Genomic DNA, 25,146 nt, shown 5'->3' with positions numbered 1-25,146 from the left:
GAGTCCGCACATTTGGGGGCGGGGGGTACTGTCACGCCCTGACCATAGAGATTCCTTGGTTCTCTAGGGTGTTGTAGGTCAGGGTGTGACTAGGGGGTGTTTTAGTGTTTTTATTTCTATGTTGGTGCTCTTAGTATGGTTCCCAATTAGAGGCAGCTGATGTTCGTTGTCTCTAATTGGGGATCATACTTAAGGGTTTCCTGTTCCCACCTGCTTTGTGGGATATTGTTTTGTGTAATTGTGTTGAGCACTATGATTTCCCGTTCGTTGTATGTTTGTTGTTTTCTTAGTTTCACTTTAATAAAAGATGTGGAACTATACTCACGCTTCGCCTTGGTCCGTCTTTATCGACGAGCGTGACAATAGTTTTGGCAAGTCGGTTAGGACATCTACTTTGTGCATGATATGTCATTTTCCAACAATTGTTTACAGACAGAATATTTCACTTATAATTCATTGTATCACAATTCCAGTGGGTCAGAAGTTTACCTACACTAAGTTGACTGTGCCTTTAAACAGCTTGGAAAATTCCAGAAAATTATGTCATGGCTTTAGAAGCTTCTGATAGGCTAATTGACTTTATTTGAGTCAATTGGAGGTGTACCTGTGGATGTATTTCAAGGCCTACCCTCAAACTCAGTGCCACCTTTGCTTGACATCATCGGAAAATCAAAAGAAATCAGCCAGGACCTCATAAAAAATTTGTAGACCTCCACAAGCGTGGTTCATCATTGGGAGCAATTTGCAAACACCTGAAGGTACCACATTCATCTGTACAAACAATAGTACGCAAGTATAAACACCATGGGACCATGCAGCCGTCACACCGCTCAGGAAGGAGACACGTTCAGTCTCCTAGAGATGAACGTACTTTGATGCAAAAAGTGCAAATCAATCCCAGAATAACAGCAAAGGACCTTGTGAAGATGCTGGAGGAAACAGGTACAAAAGTATCTATATCCACAGTAAAACGAGTCCTATATCAACATAACCTGAAAGGCCACTCAGCAAGGAAGAAGCCACTGCTCCAAAACCGCCATAAAAAAGCCAGACTACGGTTTGCAACTGCACATGGACGAAGATCGTACTTTTTGGAGAAATGTCGCCTGGTCTGATGAAACAAAAATAGAACAGTTTGGCCATAATGACCATCGTTATGTTTGGAGGAAAAAGGGGGAGGCTGGCAAGCCGAAGAACACCATCCAAACCGTGAAGCACGGGGTGGCAGCATCATGTTGTGGGGGTGCTTTGCTGCAGGAGGGACTGGTGCACTTCACAAAATAGATGGCATCATGAGGAAAGAAAATTATGTGGATATAATGAAGCAACATCTCAAGACATCAGTTAGGAAGTTAAAGCTTGGTCGCAAATGGGTCTTCCAAATGGACAATGACCCCAAGCATACTTCCAAAGTTGTGGCAAAATGGCTTAAGGACAACAAAGTCAAGGTATTGGAGTGGCCATCACAAAGCCCTGACCTCAATCGTATAGAAAATTTGTGGGCAGAACTGAAAAAGCTTGTGCGAGCAAGGAGGCCTGCAAACCTGACTCAGTTACACCGGCCCAAATTCACTCAACTTATTGTGGGAAGCTTGTGGAAGGTTACCCAAAACATTTGACCCAAGTTAAACAATTTAAAGGCAATGTTACCAAATACTAATTGAGTGTATGTAAACTTCTGACCCACTGGGAATGTGATGAGAGAAATAAAAGTTGAAATAAATCCTTCTCTCTACTATTATTCTGACATTTCACATTTTTTAAATAAAGTGGTGATCCTAACTGACCTAAGACAGGGAATTTTTACTATGATTAAATGTCAGGAATTGTGAAAAACTGAGTTTAAATGTAGTTGGCTAAGGTGTATGTAAACTTCCGACTTCAACTGTAGACCTCTGCGGCGGACTGATATAGACCTCTGCGGCGGACTGATATAGACCTCTGCGGCGGACTGATATAGACCTCTGCGGCGGACTGATATAGACCTCTGCGGCGGACTGATATAGACCTCTGCGGCGGACTGATATAGACCTCTGCGGCGGACTGATATAGACCTCTGCGGCGGACTGATATAGACCTCTGCGGCGGACTGATATAGACCTCTGCGGCGGACTGATATAGACCTCTGCGGCGGACTGATATAAACCTCTGCGGCGGACTGATATAAACCTCTGCGGCGGACTGATATAAACCTCTGCGGCGGACTGATATAAACCTCTGCTGCGGACTGATATTAACCTCTGCAGCGGACTGATATTAACCTCTGCAGCGGACTGATATTAACCTCTGCAGCGGACTGATATTAACCTCTGCAGCGGACTGATATTAACCTCTGCAGCGGACTGATATTAACCTCTGCAGCGGACTGATATTAACCTCTGCAGCGGACTGATATTAACCTCTGCAGCGGACTGATATTAACCTCTGCAGCGGACTGATATTAACCTCTGCAGCGGACTGATATAAACCTCTGCAGCGGACTGATATAAACCTCTGTAGCGGACTGATATAAACCTCTGCAGCGGACTGATATTAACCTCTGCAGCGGACTGATATAAACCTCTGCAGTGGACTGATATAAACCTCTGCAGCGGACTGATATTAACCTCTGCAGCGGACTGATATTAACCTCTGCAGCGGACTGATATTAACCTCTGCAGTGGACTGACATAAACCTCTGTAGCATGGGCAAAAAAAAAAGTTTAGCATCTCCACTTTGGCAAAAAAGATAGTTGTATAATTATTAAGAACAGCATCTTGCAGGTTTCAATAGTTGTAAGTTGTTGCCCTGTCCATTTCTCTGTGATTGTCATTCTAATGAAATCCAGAAAGAACAAAACCCTGTCATCAAACATTTACATCAAAAGGTGCAACGTTATGGGCAAAGACAAAACGTTCACATCAAATTAAATATTATTCTTGATCAAATAACATGGAAAAACAACCAATTGTTGTGCAGTACTAATTTACCATCCTTACAAACCACTTGTAAATGTACATTATTGTATTGTACATAAGCTGAACATATACGTTTGTACCTGTAGACTTTCCATCATCATGAAGAAAAACAATGACCAATCCAGTAATTAAGTACATTGAGACATCAAGTGGTTTGTGATGATCAGTTGGTAGAGCATGGTGCTTGCAATGCCAGGGTTGTGGGTTTGATTCCCACGGGGGACCAGTACAAAACAGTATGACAATGTATACGCTCACTACTGTAAGTTGTTCTGGATAAGACGTCTACTAAAATGGAAAAGGAATGAATAGACCATTTCAGTTTTTACATAGAAATAAGTTGCATTTTCAAAGTATTTAAGGAAACTGGAAAACATACAGTACTGTGCAGAAGTTTAAGGCAGGTGTGAAAAAATGCTGTAAAGTAAGAATGCTTTGAAAAATAGACATGTTAATACAGTAGATTATATTTATCAATTAACAAAATGCAAAGTGAGTGAACAGAAGAAAAATCTAAATTAAATCCATATTTGGTGTGACCACCCTTTGCCTTTGTCACGACTTCCACCGAAGGTAGTTCTTCTCCTTGTTCGGGCAGTGCTTGGCCGCCGGCCTACTAGCCATCACCGATCAATTTTTACTTTTCTGTTGGTTTTGTCTTTGATTCATTCACACCTGGTTTTCATTTGCTTTAATTTCTGTGTGTATATTTACCCCCGTTTCCCCACTTGGGTTTGTGCGGGGTTATTTTCATGTTGCTCGTGGAGGTTTTTTCCTCAGTGTATTCACGTGTGTACCGTGTGTTAAGTATAGTAGGAGCGTTATTTTCCTCCTTCCGTGAGTAACTGTGTGTTCCATTGTCTCGGGCGTTTATGGACCTTGTACCTGTACTGTTTTGGGACTTGCCTATTAAAGATGCTACATTGACATCTCTGCTCTCCTGCGCTTGACTCCTTAGCTACCTTCAGTACGATTACGCAACAGCCTTCATAACAGCATCAATTCTTGTAGGCACACTTGCACACAGTTTATGGAACTCGGCAGGTAGGTTGGCCCAAACATCTTGGAGAACTAACCACAGTTCTTCTGTGGATTTAGGCAGCCTCAGGTGCTTCTCTCTCTTCATGTAATCCCAGACAGACTCGATGATGTTGAGATCAGGGCTCTGTGGGGGCCGTACCATCACTTCCAGGACTCCTTGTTCTTCTTTACGCTGAAGATAGTTCTTAATGACTTCGCTGTATGTTTGGGGCCAATCAGATGCCTCCCTGATGGTATTACATGATGCATAAGTATCTGCCTGTACTTCTCAGCATTGAGGAAACCATTAACTCTGACTAAATCCCCATCTCCATTTGCAGAAATGCAGCCCCAAACTTGCAAGGAACCTCCACCATGCTTCACTGTTGCCTGCAGACACCCATTCGTGTATCGCTCTCCAGCCCTTCGGCAAACAAACTGCCTTCTGCTACAGCCAAATATTTGACTCATTAGTCCAGAGCACCTGCTTGTTGGGTTAAACGCGGAAGACACATTTCAGTTGAATGCATTCAGTTGTACAACTGACTAGGTATCCCCTTTTCTTCCATGGCTCCAATGCTGTGACGAAGCCTACATGTGATGGTGTGAGGAACACCATTGTGGAAAAACGTTTAATATCATTTTTTTCCCACTGACTGCTTATGTCAACAAAAGCCAGGAAAAGCTAATCAAATCTCTTTAAACCCACACTCCCCCTCACCTTTCTTGCTTCCTTTCTCTCCCTCTCTTTCACTCACAAACAAAAACAAGTACGCACACACACACACACACACATCCTCCACCCCCACACAAACCAGATTTAAAAAAGTTTAGCACTCAACATCTAGGTTCCTCTTGCCAAATAAATCATGCCTTATCTCGCTTTGAAAACACACTACACACACATTCACCCTTCCTCTTCCCACCAGGCCCTGTCCAAACAGACAAACTCTTACAATGCCTTGTCAACGGGAGTCTTGGCTAGACCAATCACAGCCCTCGGTCTGAACACCACCACAGAGAATTTTTTTCTTCATTAATCCTCCCTTTCTCTTCAAACAGTTGAGGACGACCACTCCCTGTGTCTGTTCTCTACCTTAATAAAATGCTGCGTCCTGCTTACTACCTGTGTCTGTTCTCTACCTTAATAAAATGCTGTGTCCTGCTTACTACCTGTGTCTGTTCTCTACCTTAATAAAATGCTGTGTGCTGCTTACCTCTGTGAATGTTTGGACAAAGACGTGTCACTAGATCGGCTGCCATGCTCATACACATTAATGATTCACCAACATGCACACACACACTATCCTGATACGGGAGCCAACACCTTCGCCCGGTCAGGCTTAAGCCTGCACCAATCTGCCAACCACCTGACAGTAGTAGGGACACGACACTAAGATTTGATTGGATGCAGGAGAGATAACATCTGGGTGTGAATAACAAGAGGTCCTTGCTCCACTTCTCTGTGGTCAATGTGTTATTTATGCACTCTCTCCTTCTTACCTTAATTCCAGTGGAGGCTGCTGAGGGGAGGAGGGCTCATAATAATGGCTGGAACGGAGCGAATGGAATGGCATCAAACCACGAGTTTGATGTATTTAGCTGTATGCTCCGGTCATTACCACGAGCCCGTCCTCCCCAATTAAGGTGCCACCAACCTCTCGCGCTTCATTCTGTCATTTCTGAGAGTCTGAGTGTGTGTGTGCAGATTTTGTGCAGACCAAATACTGCAACTGGCTGTCGTGGTACGTGACTGCCATCCTATGGTGAGAAGGAGTTAAGACTGAAGGACTAGAGCGTGTGCCATCTAGATACATCCAGGACTCTATGGAAGTATTTCTGGTTAGTATTGCAGGACTATATAACTGTATGTAGGTGATATCAACATGGCAAGACAACACCAATAGATCTGGGACTAGGCTACTGTACATGTATAGGACATTGTTATGGATGTAGAGCCGTGTTGTTCTGTTAACTGTTACTTGAGTCACTCTTTGATATACGACACATTCAGCAGTGAAACTCTTACCAGGGTTGTGGGAGGTGATGACATCAGCCAGGACCTGCTTAGGGATTGGTTGTTCCTGGTTATTGTTGATTGGTTCCTGCTCCTGGAGCTTGTCCACCATGGCGATGACACAGTTGAGGCTCTTCGCCACGTCGGCCCACACCCTGTCCTAGAGGAGACAAACACAACATCAGCACCTGGCCTCTGTGTGTCTGTGTGTGTGTGTGAGAGAGAGAGATAGCTAAAAGAAAGGGAGAGAGAGAGAAAAGATGTCAATCTGCATGTTTATTTGTATTTAACTAGGCAAGTCAGTTAAGACTTATTTTCAATGACAGCCTTGGAACAGTGGGTTAACTGCCTTGTTCAGGGGCAGAACGACATATTTTTACCTTGTCAGCTCGGGGATTCAATCTTGCAACCTTTCGTTTACTAGTCCAACGCTCTAACCACTGGGCTACCTGCTGCCCCATGTGAGCTGTCTGGAAGATCAATCCATGTCCCACACCGGTCTGTTAGCGAACCACGATGTGCAAGGTACTATTTGATCCCAAAACATAGAATCTAAGAAATAATATCAACCATTTTAAATATGGATGTATATCTCTGCCTTGGGCCACTACAGTGGGTTTGAGTATGATTGGACGTTGGCTGTTCAAAGCCTTTATCACCAGAGTTCTACTAGCCTTTAACTTTTATTGTCTCAAAATCAATCGGTCACAGAAGCACTATGAAGAGTTTCTCTCCTCTCAGGAAACTCAACCCGAGAGGCCACAGTATGTTTCCGATGGCAATTGCAGCCTGCTTGAAGAGATAACTCTCAAAGTGCTTTTCTACTTTGGAGCGGAAAGCCTCCAAACTCCTCTGTTTCGTATTGTCCTCATAATACCCCTCTTTTTTAATTGATTTATTCACTTTCTGCCTGTTGAGGAATGTAATTAGGCTTGCCAAGCATGGCTTAGTGTGTGTGTGTTGGAGTGCAGTTTGGATGTCCTTTGTTTCAGAGGTGAGTGTTTTTGAACTCCTCTCAAAGGCAGACAGTTGTTTGATGGCTGATTAGGAATTGTAGTGTGTGACTCCGGCTAAGTCCCTGCTGTTAGCTATGGCTTTATTGGACTGAGTCCCCATCGTTTCTATTAGCACGCACGGCACGCGCACACAGTTTCTTAAGTCTTCTGTAACTGATACTAACATTTTTTTATAATCTGATACAGCAACTTTTAGACTTGCACTGGGCAAAGAGAGAGAGAGAGAGAGAGAGAGAGAGAGAGAGAGAGAGAGAGAGAGAGAGACAGAAAGAGAGAGAGTGAGACAGAGACAGAGAGAGAGAGAGAGAGAGAGAGGGAGTCAGACAGAGAGAGAGAGAGAGAGAGAGGGAGTCAGACAGAGAGAGAGAGAGAGAGAGAGAGAGAGAGAGAGAGAGAGAGAGAGAGAGAGAGAGACAGAGAGAGTGAGTGAGTGAGTGAGCGAGCTTTGACTATGTACAGACTCAGTGAGCATAGCCTTGCTATTGAGAAAGGCCGCCGTAGGCAGACCTGGCTCTCAAGAGAAGACAGGCTATGTGCACACTGCCCACAAAATTAGGTGGAAAATGATCTGCACTTCCTAACCTCCTGCCAAATGTATGACAATATTAGAGACACATATTTCCCTCAGATTAAACAGACCCGCAAAGAATTTGAAAACAAATCCAATTTTGATAAACTCACATATCTACAGGGTGAAATACCATAGTGTTCCATCACAGCAGCAAGATTTGTGACCTGTTGCCACAAGAAAAGGTCAACCAGTGAAGAACAAACACCATTGTAAATACAACCCATATTTATGCTTTGATTATTTTCCTTTTTGTACTTTAACTATTTGCACATTGTTACAACACTGTATAGACATAATATGACATTTGAAATGTCTTTATTCTTCTGGAACGTCTTTGAGCATAATGTTTACTGTTCATTTTGTTATTGTTTATTTCACTTGCTTTGGCAATGTTAACATATGTTTCCCATGCCAATAAAGCCCTTGAATTGAATTGAGAGAGAGGAAGAAGGGGGACAGAGATTGAGACTCACAGACAGAGCAGAGCAGACACAGAGTGAGATGATGGTTTAGAAACAGCAGGACTTGCCCATTCCTCCTCGTCGTACTCCTTATGGCACGGTATGGAGTCCTGCCGCTTCAGAGGTGTCTGTCCGTCTTCTCTGATGGGAGCCGTCTGAGAGCCACCATCCACATTATTACACACTACCACAGGGCTGTCTGTAGCCGATGGCTGCCCAGGACTGTGGCCTGGGTTCTGGGGTGGGCTCTGGCCTTGTTGACCCCTCTGGCTGGGACTAGGGTGGTCCTGGTGACTGTGACCCTGGTGGCCTGGCAGGGTCTGGTTCTGGTTCTTCGTCACGTAGCCGGGCTGTGCAGCGTGGAGGGCCAGCAAGGCGCTCTTCACCAGCTCGTCTTTGAGCGCGTGCACAAACTGCTCCGTCTGCAAGAAATCAGAGGGAAGAGAGGGAGATTGAATGAGTGGGATGGGAGGGTGGTGAGGTAGGGAGAAATACAGACAGAGAGAGTGAGAGAGAGAGAGAGAGAGAGAGAGAGAGAGAGAGAGAGAGAGAGAGAGAGAGCGAGATAAAGGGAGACAGAATGAAAAAGAGAGAGAGGGTGAATGAGAGTGCTAGAGAACAGGGGAGAGGGATATCACTGAGGAGTTCATCAAAAAACTGAGTGTGTGTGTGTGTGTGTGTGTGTGTGTGTTCAGCGGGCTAGTAAAATGAAGGAGTGATGGAAGATTAGCTTTCCTCCTCGCTAACCTTCCCCTCCGTGTTCGCTAGCGCCGGCGCCAGGCACCGGCAACAACGTCAACAACAAGAAACAATTCAATTCCTCCTCGGTGAGCCTTCTCGCCTCCGAGGGGTAGCTACCTCCTTTGAACTCAAATTCACAAGCTGCTGAATGCTGATGATCATCCAGCGCCAAGACGGCTTGCACCCCGGCACCACAGATAAGGGCTCTCAGGAATAATTGAGTTAGCATCGCAATAAGCAATTCTATTACCACAGCAAACCACATGCAGTCTAATACGACACATAAGCAGAGATCCTTTGAACAGGCAAACAAGAGAACCAATGAGATATTGAACAAATGAATGCGGCATACGTTAGTAAAAAAAAGCCACCTGGAGCATCTCTCCCCGTGCTGCCACTAACCCCCTGAAACATGACCCAGAGGGTAGAGAGGAATCTGTGTACCTCTCTGAGGTGAGAGAGGAATCTGTGTACCTCTCTGAGGTGAGAGAGGAATCTGTGTACCTCTCTGAGGTGAGAGAGGAATCTGTGTACCTCTCTGAGGTGAGAGAGGAATCTGTGTACCTCTCTGAGGTGAGAAAGGGTAGAGAGGAGTCTGTGTACCTCTCTGAGGTGAGAGAGGGTAGAGAGGAGTCTGTGTACCTCTCTGAGGTGAGAGAGGAATATGTGTACCTCTCTGAGGTGAGAGAGGGTAGAGAGGAGTCTGTGTACCTCTCTGAGGTGAGAGAGGAATCTGTGTACCTCTCTGGGGTGAGAGAGGAATCTGTGTACCTCTCTGAGGTGAGAGAGGAATCTGTGTACCTCTCTGGGGTGAGAGAGGGTAGAGAGGAATCTGTGTACCTCTCTGGGGTGAGAGAGGGTAGAGAGGAATCTGTGTACCTCTCTGAGGTGAGAGAGGGTAGAGGAGGAGTCTGTGTACCTCTCTGGGGTGAGAGAGGGTAGAGAGGAATCTCTGAGGTGAGAGAGGGTAGAGAGGAATCTCTGAGGTGAGAGAGGGGAAGGTGGCACTTGGAGGGCTTGTACAGAAACAGTGTGAGACTGGAGAATGGCGTCTTTGTCCCCTAGTGTTTTTTTTTATCCTTTATTTAACTAGGCAAGTCAGTTAAGAACAAATTCTTATTTTCAATGACGGCCTAGGAACAGGGGCAGAACGACAGATTTGTACCTTGTCAGCTCAGGGATTCAATCTTGCAACCTTTCGGTTACTAGTCCAACGCTCTAACCACTAGGCTACGCTGCCGCCCCGGTTATGTAGACAGTAGTTGCTCCTGGAAGACCTCTTTGTGTTTTCAAGGTTCTGTTTCAGCTTTATATCTGGCAAAGTGATCTGATAAGGAACAATCTGTATGTATGTATATTAACTGAACAGAACAAAAAACCCTGCTAGCACTGGGAGTCATTGAGGCCTGGCTTTGGCAGACAGCCTTTCTTGTAGGGCCTTATCAAACTGGGTTATGGTGGTTGTTGAAAAGAGCATGTGTGAACAAACAGTTACAGAGTGGGATTGCATTCCATTCACTAATTGCCTATCAGGTACAGTATATAGACTATATTATAACTGTCAATTAATCATTTGAGAGCGGTATAACTCTGGATTGAAATACATAACTTGATTAACATTTAGTGCAAGTTCACATTTACTTCAATTAGGAGAACATTTTATCAACACGGATACTCGCACACACAAAAATGCACGCATGCACGCACTTCCCCACAACTCAACCCCACACACTTCCCCACAACCCAACCCCACACACTTCCCCACAACCCAACCCCACACACTTCCCCACAACCCAACCCCACACACTTCCCCACAACCCAACCCCACACACTTCCCCACAACCCAACCCCACACACTTCCCCACAACTCAACCCCACACACTTCCCCACAACCCAACCCCACACACTTCCACACAACCCAACCCCACACAACCCAACCCCGCACACTTCCCCACAACCCAACCTCGCACACTTCCACACAACCCAACCTCACACACTTCCCCACAACCCAACCCCACAACCCAACCTCGCACACAACACAACCCCACACACTTCCCCACAACCCAACCCCACACACTTCCCCACAACCCAACCCCACACACTTCCCCACAACCCAACCCCGCACACTTCCCCACAACCCAACCCCGCACACTTCCACACAACCCAACCCCACACACTTCCCCACAACCCAACCTCACACACTTCCCCACAACCCAACCCCACACACTTCCACACAACCCAACCCCACACACTTCCCCACAACCCAACCCCACACACTTCCCCACAACCCAACCCCACACACTTCCCCACAACCCAACCCCACACACTTCCACACAACCCAACCCCACACACTTCCCCACAACCCAGCCCCACACACTAACCCCACACACTTCCCCACAACCCAACCTCGCACACCACACCACAACCCAACCCCACAACCCAACCCCACACACTTCCCCACAACCCAACCCCACACACTTCCACACAACCCAACCCCACACACTTCCCCACAACCCAACCCCGCACAGTTCCCCACAACCCAACCCCACACACTTCCCCACAACCCAACCCCACACACAAATCAGTGAAGAAAAAACCTCAATAGGATCAAAACTCCCAGAGAAACCCAAACTTAAAATGCCAAAATCCATATTCAAATAGAAATGTGCTTATCTTCCACAACGTTCATTTGCAATCAATGGAAGACATTTGGTATTCATTGGCTTTTCTGGGGTGACTGAACAATGCATGGTGAGAGACATGGTATTTCACACTCTGGTCATATTTGCTCTTCTTAACCGTGGGGTCAAGGGACCAAGCTATTTGACTGCGACAAAGCCCATCCAGAGCCATTGTTATTGTATTAGGATTAGACTAACAATGACTCAGATAGTTGATAGTCTAATAGGCTAACTCACAATGACTCAGATAGTTGATTGTCTATTAGACTAAATCAGATAGTTGGTATTCTATTAGACTAGCTCACAATGACTCAGATAGTTGATATTCTAATAGACTAACTCAAAATGACTCAGATAGTTAATAGTCTAATAGGCTAACTCAAAATGACTCAGATAGTTGATTGTCTATTAGACTAAATCAGATAGTTGATATTCTATTAGACTAGCTCACAATGACTCAGATAGTTGATATTCTAATAGACTAACTCAAAATGACTCAGATAGTTAATAGTCTAATAGGCTAACTCAAAATGACTCAGATAGTTGATTGTCTATTAGACTAAATCAGATAGTTGATATTCTATTAGACTAACTCACAATGACTCAGATAGTTGATATTCTAATAGACTAACTCAAAATGACTCAGATAGTTAATAGTCTAATAGGCTAACTCACAATGACTCAGATAGTTGATATTCTAATAGACTAACTCAAAATGACGTAGACAGTTGATATTCTATTCGACTAACTCACAATGACTCAGATAGTTGATATTCTATTCAACTAACTCACAATGACTCAGATAGTTCATAGTCTAATAGACTAACTCACAATGACTCAGATAGTTGATAGTTTCCGGGTTTATTCTCTCTCTTCAGTTGTTTGCATTTCGGGTAGATTTGAAAGTTGTGAACCATCCTTAGGGGAGGATTGTCTATACTGTGCTGTGTGATGCATTTGAAGGTGTTGCGTGTGACAGAAAATACTCTAAGGGTCGGTTTCTCAGACAGAGAGTCCACTAAACACACTGTATAATATCAGATGAATGTGTGTTCTAATCCAGGATTTGGTTTAAACGGTCTCTGTCTCAAATTTCAAATCGCTCACTTTGTTATCTTATTCTACTTTTGCTCACCTCTCAATCTCACGTGAGAACTTCACTTCACTCTGGTTCTCACCTTCACCTACTGTGGAGATCTAAGGACCGGAAATCCCCTGAGAGAAAGAAACATTGCGCTCTTCAATACATCTTTGATCTCAACTGAGGGAAAGTGCAAGTCAGAGGTGAAATGCTTACGGTTGGAGGAGTGGTTTTTATGTGTGACACTGTATGTTTGATCTAAAGTAGATGAAAAAACTGCAAGAGGAGGAGTGGTTTTTATGTGTGATACTGTATGTTTGATCTAAAGTAGATGAAAAAACTGCAAGGCTATACACTCACCGCTGATTTGAAGAAGATGAGAGGAGTTGTCTGTACTGTATGACTAGGGTTATAAATCTACTGGTCATTTACCAAAGTTACTGGAATCTACGGTAACGCTGGTAATTAACAGGTCGTCTACGGTAACGCTGGTAATTAACAGGTCGTCTACGGTAACGCTGGTAATTAACAGGTCGTCTACGGTAACGCTGGTAATTAACAGGTCGTCTACGGTAACGCTGGTAATTAACAGGTCGTCTACGGTAACGCTGGTAATTAACAGGTAGTCTACAGTAACGCTGGTAATTAACAGGTCGTCTACGGTAACGCTGGTAATTAACAGGTCGTCTACGGTAACGCTGGTATTTAACAGGTCGTCTACGGTAACGCTGGTAATTAACAGGTCGTCTACGGTAACGCTGGTATTTAACAGGTCGTCTACGGTAACGCTGGTATTTAACAGGTCGTCTACGGTAACGCTGGTATTTAACAGGTCGTCTACGGTAACGCTGGTATTTTGCGCTTTTGGATATAAGCATCAGCTCCCAGAAGGCAGGAGATGAATTGATGCATCGTTCTTTCACTGATCGCCATCATCATCATCACCACCAGTAGCAGCAGTAGCAGTAATAACACAGCATCTGAGAACCCGTAGATCGTTGTAGATCTTTCTTTGTTTCATAGTGTGGGTTTTCTGTTTTAAACTCCCCCCATCTCTTTCCCTAAGGGGAGTCACAGCATCCCCCCAGCGCAGTGACAACCCTCCTCCATAGCCTTGAATCCAAGATGAAAATGGTGAAATAATCCGTTTGGATCCCAGGCTAACTTCTCCCCCCACTGCTGCACTCACTCCCAGGCTCTCTGGAGGTGAAGTCTTGGTGAGTAACGTGACTGTGGATCAAACCTCTCTGTGCTTTCATTAGGGCTCTGTCTCCCTCCCTCCCTCCCTTTGGACCGAAGCTCCACAGCCATCTGTCTGGACTGTGGACACACACCAACCCAGGGAGCCAGCATGGCTGTGTGTTTGTGTGAGTGAGTGAGTGTGTGTGTGTTTTGAGAGTTTCCGTGGAAACGCCATGGGTAGACCACCTAATTGATCCGGGTTCATACATTATATGGTGAAAATTGTGGTGCTGATTGTGTGGTGTTGCTAGGCGGACTATGGATTGTCAATAAATGATAGATGAGCTACTTAGGGCGCACACACAACACACAACACAGCACTAGAAACAAATGTGCAAACACACATTCAATGACAGTCTACTCATGCATATGACATAAACAACTATCCAACGGACAACCATCTATCAATCTCCCCATCCAACTATATCTTTCCCCATACACACCCTACCACAAGCCTCCCTCACTCCGCCCACCACACATACCACCCACACACACACCCAACCACCGAGACAGAGACACACAAAGTTTGAAGTTCCAATCAGGGGAGCAGGGCCGGTGCTGACCAGGCCGCCTGCGTGTCTAATCAAGGATGAGGGGAAGCGGTGACAGAGAGAATGTACCAATTAAACTGTCTGATTGGGCTCTACTCCACTGTGGCAAAAACAATCTCTCACTCACTCACTGCAGCAGATTGCAAATCTGACAGCACCAGATGTAATTCATAATTACACGGATAAAACACCAAGTGTCTTGTCCATAAAACTCTGCGCTCGTCGACTCGCAATTCACTTTTGTTGGCTTTGGCGTTTTAATGATGATTTATGGACAGTGGGTATGACGAGAGGTGTGTGTGTTTGGGGTGTGTTTAACCCTAGAGCTAGATGTCTTCACGGCAGATGTTTTGTAGTAGGTGACAGTACGCTTCAAGGGCATCTTCAGGTCATTAAAATACACTTGCTGCAGCCAAATGTATTCAGCAAAATACAGTATAAACAATCATCTCTGAGGCAAAACACATGTTCACACTCAGAGTCACTGTAAAGGAGATTTTCTACAAATAGCTCCAGTTATAATCCCCCTGGTAGCTCACCTACCAGGCTTCACCTCCCAGGCTTCACCTCCCAGGCTTCACCCCCCAGGCTTCACCCCCAGGCTTCACCTCCCAGGCTCTACCTTCCAGGCTTCACCTACCAGGCTTCACCTACCAGGCTTCACCTTGCCTGATTACACACTAGCACAGCAGGAGGGAAGAGCTCTAAAATGAGCTCCCCTGTGGTGCTACACACATCCAGATGGTGGCATTCAGCCCAGCACCTCCAGCACCCGGGGGGGGGGGGGGGGGCTACAGATCCAGACAAGTTAAGCATAGCACTTCTACCCGTACCTTTGAGCTCCATCGTGGGGGAAAGGAACATGGACAGAGGGGGTAGATTGTGGTGGTGGTTGGAGACCTATGTGGCTAGAGATCCAGCCAGGGGCACTAAGCAGCACCCCCACCCCAGGCTTGGAGCTAAATGGTGGGGAAAGGAACAAGGAAAGAGCTGGTAGGTGGTGGTGGTTCTGGTAGTTATGGTGGTAGAGGCCTACTCACCTTTCCAGCCAGGGTCTTGAGTGCCTCCCTCAGCCCAGCCATGGAGTGCTGCTGGGCGGCCTGAAGCAGCTGGTCTGCCAGGCCCGAGATGAGAGGCTGGAGATGGCCCACACTGTGCAACACCTCCTGGGCCTTGGCTGTGTGCTCCGGGGAGTAGTAGATGCACTGGTATGCTGTGCTGAAACTGAAGAGGGAGACAGAGAGAGACAGAGAGAGAGAGAGAGAGACAGAGACAGAGACAGGAAAAGAAAATAGTCAAGATTTTAGAGGATTGTAAACAGCAGTGTAGATAAAAACTGATAAAATAAGAAACATTGTAAAAACTCAGAGGTTTTACTGTTTATTGCATGTGGTTAAATTTGACTGTATGAATCCAGCTAGTTTCAGCAGTGCTAAACATATTCAACTATTTTACATACTCAGACATGTTCACCATAGAATATATATTTGACTCTTCTAACTTGACCGGAGAGGGCGAGAAGTGAGAAACGAAAGAGATGGATCAATGATACTGTAGACAGAGGCTGGGCCTGGGAGTTATTTAGATTAAATCAATGGCCCGCCCACAGAGTAACCAATGTCCAGGCATATTGCAAACCACCTGCAAGAACAGATTCATTTCAGTTCATTCTGCCTCCAATCAATAGCCAAACCATGACATGTTCCTATATGTCATTAGTAAGCAGAACGTATACATTCCACATACAATTATTTTGTCCATTTAGAACAGGGATGACTATGGATCGGTTTGTAGTCTAGATAATAGGATAATCACAAACAGTCCACTGGTAAACGTTTTCTAGTTGGATTCATTACCGCCACAATACAGTGTGGGGTATAGTCTGGATACAGTAAGTAAAATGTTGCTCTAGTTGCCTGAAACTGTATCATAGATCAATGCTTTCCAACGCTTCAATCTAAAACCACCTAATTAATATCTGCAGCCAGATGAAAATGATGAATTATTAATACTTTTTTCATTTTTAGGGAAGCGTTTCACCCTCAGATGAAACGTGTTTTGTCAGTTCATAGATTCAGGGCACATCAGTCCCAATCAAACGTTCACCTCAAGTAAAGTTTCAATGACTTTCATTGAGTTCTCCACAGTGATTTCCTGCCATCAGACCGAGCGTGTGCGTTAACGAAGCAGTGATTTGAGGCAGTCAACCCTCCCAGCTAGTTTAGATTCAGCTCTGAACAGCCTGTATGTAGGCCAGACCCTGGAGCCAGATCCCAAGGCATAATTGACTGAAGACTGAAAGAGTGAATGTCTTGAGAACGAGAGAGCGAGTAGAAAAGAAGAGTCCTCAAAGCAATCTTTTATGACACATCCCCTACCTGCTTCATCAATACAGTGCCAAAACCTGGGGACCTTTATTACTTCAGGTGTACTGGGGGCTAGCTAGCTGCTGCCAATGTAGCATCTGATTGGTTAGCGCTAACAAACCCTGGCCTTGTCATTACGGCTAATGAGTTCTCTGGAGATAGGCCACCCGCTGCAGCCCAAAGACAATCAGACTTCGGCCTCTTATAAGATCCAGTACCATCGTATCCCATGTCTACAGAGTAGCCTAGCCTATAGTCAATACAAGGGAAGTTGCTAGGGAATACTAGGAAAAAAGCCAACATTTGTTTGAATGATCCTTTACGTAAGTCATTTCGTTAAAACTTGGGCATTCTCTTTGGGTTGTTCTTATTACCACATTATGCAGGAGGGTACAAATGGAAGAAGATAAATAAAACAGAACACCGCCGGAAAAACGACATTGTCTGAGTGAGTGAGTAAGGGAGACAGAGACTCATAAGCTAATTCCAGCTGCATAACAACACTGTTGACTCATAAGTACAAATCCAGCCATTAGCTATCCTGTGCAGTGGATAATCAGTGTTTACACATGGTCCCTACCGCCTGATGCCACAGGAGAGCATTGACCTATATCGGAGCTGGTTATTGGAGGGAAACCATAAATTCCTCATCAGGATGGCCTGTCAGTCCATTAAGCTAGCTGGCTTCCACCAAAGCCAAGATGGCTGCCGACAAGCACAGTGAAGAGAACAGAAACCCTGCTTGTTAAGGGAAAAGCTTAAAAATGGACACCCGACCTGGAATATCCTTGTTTACAATGGTGGAGGAATTTGTTGTTAGGTGTTTAATCAAGAAGCAAAAGATTTTGGCTGTGTTTCTTAGCGTTTACTGGCAATTTGCTGAGCCACAAGCTAGCTAGTTAAATGTAAAATACATGTTTGTATACACGTTATTACTCTGCAGATGATCTTATATCTCCGGTGGGTTACATCTGAGAGAACCAGAACCCCCCAGAAGGGGGTGGGTGGGGGGGGGGTGTCTTTATCGACACCAACTCTCCCCTAGACACAGCCTCCCTAGTGGGCTAGCTATCCCACACCTTGCTCTCCGCCCTGGAGCATCCACCCACCCAATCTAGACCTACCTATTAGGAGGAATTATCAAAACTAGCAAATAGTAAGCAGTCTAGCAAAACGTCCTCCCTTGATGTTCCTAAATGATCAATGGGAATTGGTTATGACAGTAATGAGAGGAAGAGAGGGAAAGGAGGAGAAGAAGAAGAAGCAGCAGCCTCTCTTCTCTAATTAAGCCTGTGTCTCCGGCTCATGGATAATTAATAGTGGGGAAGGAAATTAATGAAGAGCTTCCAGGCCTGCTGTTGACAGCCAGCAGGAGCAGAACACTGCATCGGAGGACGGCAGGACTGAGGCCCACAACTCCCCGGGCCAAAAAACACACTCTGTCATTGAGACACAGACAGGCCTGGCACTGTATAGCAACTTATCCTAGACCAGTCTGGTCACTGCCAAAGCCCACTCTGTCATAAGTGAGAGGACTGGATAGCAACTGATCCTAGACCAGTCTGGTTACTGCCAAAGCCCACTCTGTCATAAGTGAGAGGACTGGATAACAACTGATCCTAGACCAGCGTGGACCTGACCAGACCAATGCCATTGCCAAAACCCACTCCGTCATAGAGACAAGGCTGGAATGCAACTGATCGCAGACCAGTTAATAGGGCCACTGTCAAAGTCCTCCTCCATCAAACAGACATACAGCCTGCACCAGTCTGATGCCAGAACAGCCTGTGTTTGAACATGATTGTGTCCATTGGTTCCTCAGGTCTGGTTCCCCAAAGCCCAGTCTGTCATAAGACAGTGCTGGATAGCAACTGATCTTAGAACTGTTTCTCAAATCAGACAAGGACCAACAGCCACTCTCTCACGGGACTAGGCACTGACTTCAGACCAGTCCTTACTGTAGATCTGACCAGGGCTACTGCCACAACCCACACTATCATATAGGAGGACAGAAGCATAGAAATATGAAATGAAATGCACAGTTTCTTACATTTGACCTGGGCTTCTGCCCTTCTCCATCACACAGACAGACAGCCTGATGCCAGAACAGCCTGTGTTTGAACAAGATAGTGTTAATCAGTTCTCTACTGGTTCTAATACACAACTTATTTTGCTCCTTTGCACCCCAGTATCTCTACTTGCACATCATCATCTGCACATCTATCACTCCAGTGTTAATGCTTACCTCCCTAATCTTACTACATTTGCACACACTGTATATAGATTTTTCTATTGTGTTATTGACTGTACGTTTGTTTATTCCATGTGTAACTCTGTGTTGTTGTTTGTGTCGCACTGCTTTGCTTTATCTTGGCCAGGTCGCAGTTGTAAATGAGAACTTGTTCTCAACTGGCCTACCTGGTTAAATAAAATAAAAAAACGGCCAAGGTCCTCACTTCGAAACCAATAGGCATCTGTCTGTTTAACTAACTGCCTGGGAATAAAACAAACAAACAAACAAACAAACAAACAAACAAACAAACAAACAAACAAACAAACAAACAAACAAACAAACACACAAACACACACACACACACACACACACACACACACACACACACACACACACACACACACACACACACACACACACACACACACACACACACACACACACACACACACACACACACACACACACACACACACACACACACACACACGGCGAGAGAGAGTACTGTATAAAAACAAGAAGTGCTTCAACCTCATCTCAGCAGTGTTCCCCCTTACAGAACCTGATGATGCACATTAAATAAACCTGGGCTCCAGCCAAAGTAAGCATCTCTTATCACTGTACAAAAAGCTGAATGATTCAAAGGAGGGGCTTGTTAAAGAAAGATTAGTCCGCAACGTCTACAGGGTTCAATTAAAAAGAAGAAAAAAAGAAAAATTGGTGACTTTTCAAACAGCCATTTGGGTGGAGGGCATGCATTAACGAAAGCTAAAAGCACCTGCCCTGTATGTAAATAGCTTTGTAGGATACTGAAGGGGCCCGAAGTGCAGCTGTTAATTTAACTTCCTTTCAAGGCCCCATACTAAGAAGATATCGCTGGCTCTGGCTGTTGCATACTGTCGGTACAACGCCAAGGCTCCCGTCCCGCTCTCTCTCCCTCTCCCCATCTCTCACCCTCTCTCGCACACTCCTCCTCTATCCCCTCTTCCTTCCCTACCTGCTCTCTCTCTTCACCATCTCTCCCGTCTCCCCCCTCCCTCTTCCATCCCTACCCACTCTCTCTCTTCACCATCTCTCCCGTCTCCCCCCTCCCTCTTCCTTCCCTACCCACTTTCTCTCTTCACCATCTCTCCCGTCTCCCCCTTCCATCCCTACCCACTTTCTCTCTTCACCATCTCTCCCGTCTCCCCCCTCCCTCTTCCTTCCCTACCCACTCTCTCTCTTCACCATCTCTCCCGTCTCCCCCTTCCTTCCCTACCCACTCTCTCTCTTCACCATCTCTCCCGTCTCCCCCTCCCTCTTCCTTCCCTACCCACTCTCTCTCTTCACCATCTCTCCCGTCTCCCCCTTCCATCCCTACCCACTCTCTCTCTTCACCATCTCTCCCGTCTCCCCCCTCCCTCTTCCTTCCCTACCCACTCTCTCTCTTCACCATCTCTCCCGTCTCCCCCTTCCATCCCTACCCACTCTCTCTCTTCACCATCTCTCTCGTCTCCCCCTCCCTCTTCCTTCCCTACCCACTCTCTCTCTTCACCATCTCTCCTGTCTCCCTGCCTCCCCGTCTCCACCCTTCCCTTCTCCCTCCCCTCCCTCTCCGCTCTCCCCTCCCTCGCCGCTCTCCCCTCCCTCGCCGCTCTCCCCTCCCTCCATCCTTGCTCTCTCCTCTCCCCCCTCCCTCTCCCCTCTCTCTTCTCCCCCCTCCCCCTCCTCTAGGTGTCCGGGGATGAATGGCTCTTTTTTTGCCCTCCTGGTTCCACCTCCAGGTTTTTCCTCTCCTCCATTTGATTCATTTATGTCATTGAATAGTCAAGTCTCACATCTAGACTATTGTTCCCTTTAATCAAAGACGATTACAAAAGGCTCTTGTTCAAAAGCAGGGTGTCTGTCTGTGTGTGTCTACAGATTAGGTCTAACCTCGCTATCTATTTTCATAACATGACTTAATTTCAATTTATTTCAAAACACAAAACACGGTCTTCAACAGCACATTGAAGAGCACCTCTTGGCAGATACACTCGAGTCAAAATCAAAATGTCCACCGTGGCATAACATGCAAATTAAGTCACGGAAATTGATTTTCCCTCATTGAAAGAAAACATGCAACTCCATTAAAATGCCAACGAGGCAAATAGAAGCAAATCCAAGATAACCATGGAGAGGAGCATGAAATCCCATTTTAGGGAAATTACTGACAAATGACTGGATTCTGGGTCAGACATGAGATGGGGCTTGGCAGTTGGCCGTTCCTCGGTTAGCCAGGCGGAAAATTGGAAAATATAAGCTACAGTTAGCTAAGTCAAATATGAGACAAAAAAGTATCCCTGGGTACTCCTTCCTTGCCCAGTCTAATCTCTATTTCAAAGCAATTGATTTTACTTCAGTGGACTCTCTTCGTTCCAAAATATGTTAACTCTTATCGTAGGGTATGCTAACAGATAAGCGTTGACTACTGGGCAAATTCGCTTGTGCAGTTTTTCTTCAAACTTCTTTTCTCTCGGATTCATTCTTTCTTTCTTTCTTTCATTCTTTCTTTCTTTCTTTCTCTCTCTTTCTTTCTCTCTCTCTATCTCCTATTCCCCTCTTCTTTGTTGAGCTCTAAACTCAGTGTAACTAATTGGCTCTGACATGGTCCGTAATGACTCGGCACTCGACAGAGAAGCTTTGGGGAAAATCACCTCTCATTTCCTCAGGCATCACTCAAGTGGCCACACGCTGAACCCATGACAATCCCCCTCCATCTTACAGCATGGGAAGGGCAAACGTCGACAAGTTACAAAATGCTGATCTCAGATCGGAGGACATTAAGGCGGCCATCTTGATTAACGACCCCAGCGCCTAGCTGTATTCTTAAAAGTCTCAGAGTGGGAGTGCTGATCTAGGATCAGTTTAGCAAATTACATAATATTGAATACGATTAAACGGACGGGGGAGGGCCTGATCCTAGATCAGCACTTCTTACTATGAGACGCTTTATGAATAGCTATGGGGGATGGTGGTTGGGACTGTTACTGTACTGTCACTGTTCTCAGTTCACCTACATCACTATATTACCCCCATCGGGGTGTTTGTCAGGCCTGTGACGGCCCCGCTCGATGAGAACATACTAATTAGACATGTCTTGTCCGTCAGAAAGAGAGACTCTACATCATGCACACAGCCACAGTCCGCGATGGGCGCTAGGTAATTGAATCAAACAGACACAATTCAATCACAGTCTCTCCGAGTGTCAATAGGGACGACTCAGGGTTATTGCGAAGGGACCTGGAAGATCCAAAATGGCCACCGCACAGAGAGAGAAGCCGTTGAGTAAATACAAAAAGCCTGAGTCAGTCAACAGTCTCATCGGCATTAGGGCCTATGCCCCTCCAGTCAAATATAGCTGTCAGTGGCAAACAGAGCAGATCCCAATTGAGTCAAACCTCCCAGCTCAGCTGTCACTAACAGTACTGTATAGCCTAGCCCTACTTGCACAAATCAAACCCTGATGTCAGGACCAAATTAATCTGTCATTACCAATGCTGGCCCTGCTACATTCACCTGTCGTTAGCAGAACAAGCCTTACATGAAAACCAGTCAGAGACAGACTTAGACCCATCCTTCTCTGTTAGTATCCTCTATACTATACCTCTCCACCCAAAAGTGGGCCAATCCAAAATGGCACCCTATACCCAGGCCAAAAGTAGTGCACTATACTGTACATGGAATATGGTGCCTTTTTGGACAAAGACACTTTAATGCTTTATTTAACCAGGAGGGTTGCATTTGGGTATGAATCTATTTTCCAAGACAGCCCTGTCTCTGCTGCATGCTATGTGTTGTATAATAAGGCTGTCTCACCTCTTCTTCTCTGCCTCATGTCTGCTCAGTAGCCGCTGTAGCCCTCCGCCCTTAAAGCCCTGGAAGTGGGCCGCTGGAGCCCCCACCGTGATCACGTCATAGAATGCATCTGGGAAGGCAAGAAGGTGTCCCGCCTGGGGTTAGTGGGAACTGTGTTGTACAGTACAATACACCAAGTAGAGAGGAAGGGATGGGAAAGTGAAGGGGGTTCAAGAAGGAGGGAAGGGTTTGAGAAAAAGACAAACACACGAGACTTATATCAACTTTTTTTCCTCAGAAGGAAGGTGGAAAATTGTGACGCAGGAAAATAGTCATACAAGGTTTTGTTTGGAATGTGTAATGAGGTCAGACAGTAGTGTGTACTGAGGGGTGTGTGTGTGTGTGTGTGTGTGTGTGTGTGGATCCTCCAGTGTGGTGCTTTAGTGCGGTGGAGGTCAGCTAACGAACGGCCTCTGGGACGGCAGAGCAGCCAGCCGCCACAGAAAGTCCTGTTTGAGAAGCCCCGTCGACAGCAATTACTGACAGCGCTGCTCTGAATGCGAAGGTTGGGAAGGGTATTGGTTGGCACTCGCCCCACGCTTCCGTCTTAATGATCCCATAGTCACCGACATGGCCCCCCTTGTCCCCCACCTCTCCCTGCTCGGCCCCTGGGCTCTCAAACTTTCCAGCTCCCCTTAATTGGCTACTGCCTCACAACATACAGCGACACAATGAAATTCAATGGTGAGCCGGCAACATCACTCACACGGGCCAATTTGCTCTAGCTGATTTCTTAGTGTGTCCCCCCCCTCCGCCCCCCCGTCTGCCCCCATAAATCGACTGGGGGGGGGGGGGGGGGGGGGGCTGTCTCTCTCTCCCTGGGAGGATAAATTATTGCGGGCCGGTGAGATACATTTGAATAATTCATACTTAAACAGGACATGGGAATGGGTTAAGGGAGATAAAATGTCCCTTTTACATAGCCCAAATGGAGTTTAGAACACTGTTTCCTTACTCTGCAATTATTGAGAGGCTGAGGGACAAGGTGCTAATATCTTGCAATCAATGTCTTAGCGTTAAGTAGAGTTATTATTGAGTTAACCTTAGCGCAGAGATGCACAGTTAGAGAACAAGCATATATGCTATGAATATTGTGAATAACATTTACCATTAAACATTTCACCAAATAATAATTCAAGGAAAATTACTCAAAAATGTGAGGTCTGCGGTTCGTATCCATTTAAAAGTAATCACATTTATTACAGTTACGTAATAAGAATACAATTTGCAAATGGTACATACCAGAAATCTTCACGATTAAAAGGATACAAAATATCCTTTTTAAAATAAGTCTTAACAGCATAGAATATTCACCACTATGACATACAGTGCCAACGTATATCAGGTTTACCAATGACTCCATGATCTAAGTTAAAGCTCAACTTTTATTCTTCCAAGAGCGCCAATTACCTGTATCTCCTATTGTCTAATTAACATCACTTTGACGGCCCAAAACATTACAACAGACATGAAAACCCACACGTTCTCCGATCTAATCCCCACACCTCAACACCTTATGATAAGAGCACACCTGTGTTGCTCTTCTTTGAACTATCCGCCGTCCGACAAACAGAATGACGTTTCTCTGTAGCAATAAATCCATACGCTTACAGTACAATGAAACATATCAACCTTCATAGCTCTTCCTGAACTCTTGAAACAATCCAAACATTAATTTCGTCGATTCAAGTCTCATCGGTCTTTACACCTCTCCTGGCTTCAGTGACCCTTGGACATCTGTGGGAATGTCTCTTCATCGAGATTGCCACAGATGTGATAGCCCCTAGATGGTCTGTCATTCAAACAATGCCATAAATGGTGACTGAGTCATCACACTGTGCTCCCATGCTAGCCAGTCGCTAGTCGCTAGGATCACCTTCTCTCATTCTTTCACTGCATGATCAATAGTGGAACGCAAATCCAAATGCAAAAGCTATGCATGGTTTGGTTTGGGAGGAAAGAAAAACCAAACTAGAGGAAATACTGCTATAATTCCTAACAAGCACAGAAAACTGGGTGACTAACAGAAAGCACGTTGATGTATTTGTCATTTACATGGATGGATGTTTAACACATGCTTTCTTGGAACGTAAGGCAAAGTGAATCGTTTTTCACCCCCCCAAAAAAACAACTGCCCAAGGGAGGGACCAGACTAGACTATGTGGAAGCCATTGTATCAACAAACAAAGCATCACCATATGTGTTCAATAGCTATTATGTCTATTGAAACCTGGCAGCAGAAACCAAGCTGAACTGAACCAGGAACGATCTCTTTCAACACATTCTCCCTCTTTCTCAAAGGTGGTAGACTTCTGACTAACCCTTGTTTTTG

The 25,146-nt window shown here is 45.5% G+C and overlaps 1 protein-coding gene across 8 annotated transcripts in view; it reads right to left on the bottom strand.

Annotated features, from left to right (window-relative positions):
- The window catches only part of LOC115202250 (type II inositol 3,4-bisphosphate 4-phosphatase), a 200,972-nt gene that overhangs the window by 28,594 nt on the left and 147,232 nt on the right, over positions 1-25,146 (bottom strand). For all 8 annotated transcript variants that reach the window (XM_029766256.1, XM_029766259.1, XM_029766258.1 and 5 more), the window contains 4 exons: positions 22,776-22,884; positions 15,380-15,563; positions 8,112-8,465; positions 6,008-6,155 (listed from right to left, as the gene is read on the bottom strand). In XM_029766256.1, coding sequence (XP_029622116.1) covers positions 6,008-6,155; positions 8,112-8,465; positions 15,380-15,563; positions 22,776-22,884 — 795 coding nt within the window. The remainder of the gene's footprint in view (positions 1-6,007; positions 6,156-8,111; positions 8,466-15,379; positions 15,564-22,775; positions 22,885-25,146) is intronic.

Source organism: Salmo trutta, chromosome 11 (genome assembly GCF_901001165.1).
Source record: "Salmo trutta chromosome 11, fSalTru1.1, whole genome shotgun sequence".
In the NCBI taxonomy this organism is placed as follows: domain Eukaryota; kingdom Metazoa; phylum Chordata; class Actinopteri; order Salmoniformes; family Salmonidae; genus Salmo; species Salmo trutta.
Note: the sequence above shows the minus strand (reverse complement) of the source record. Positions and strands in the feature narration are given on the sequence as shown.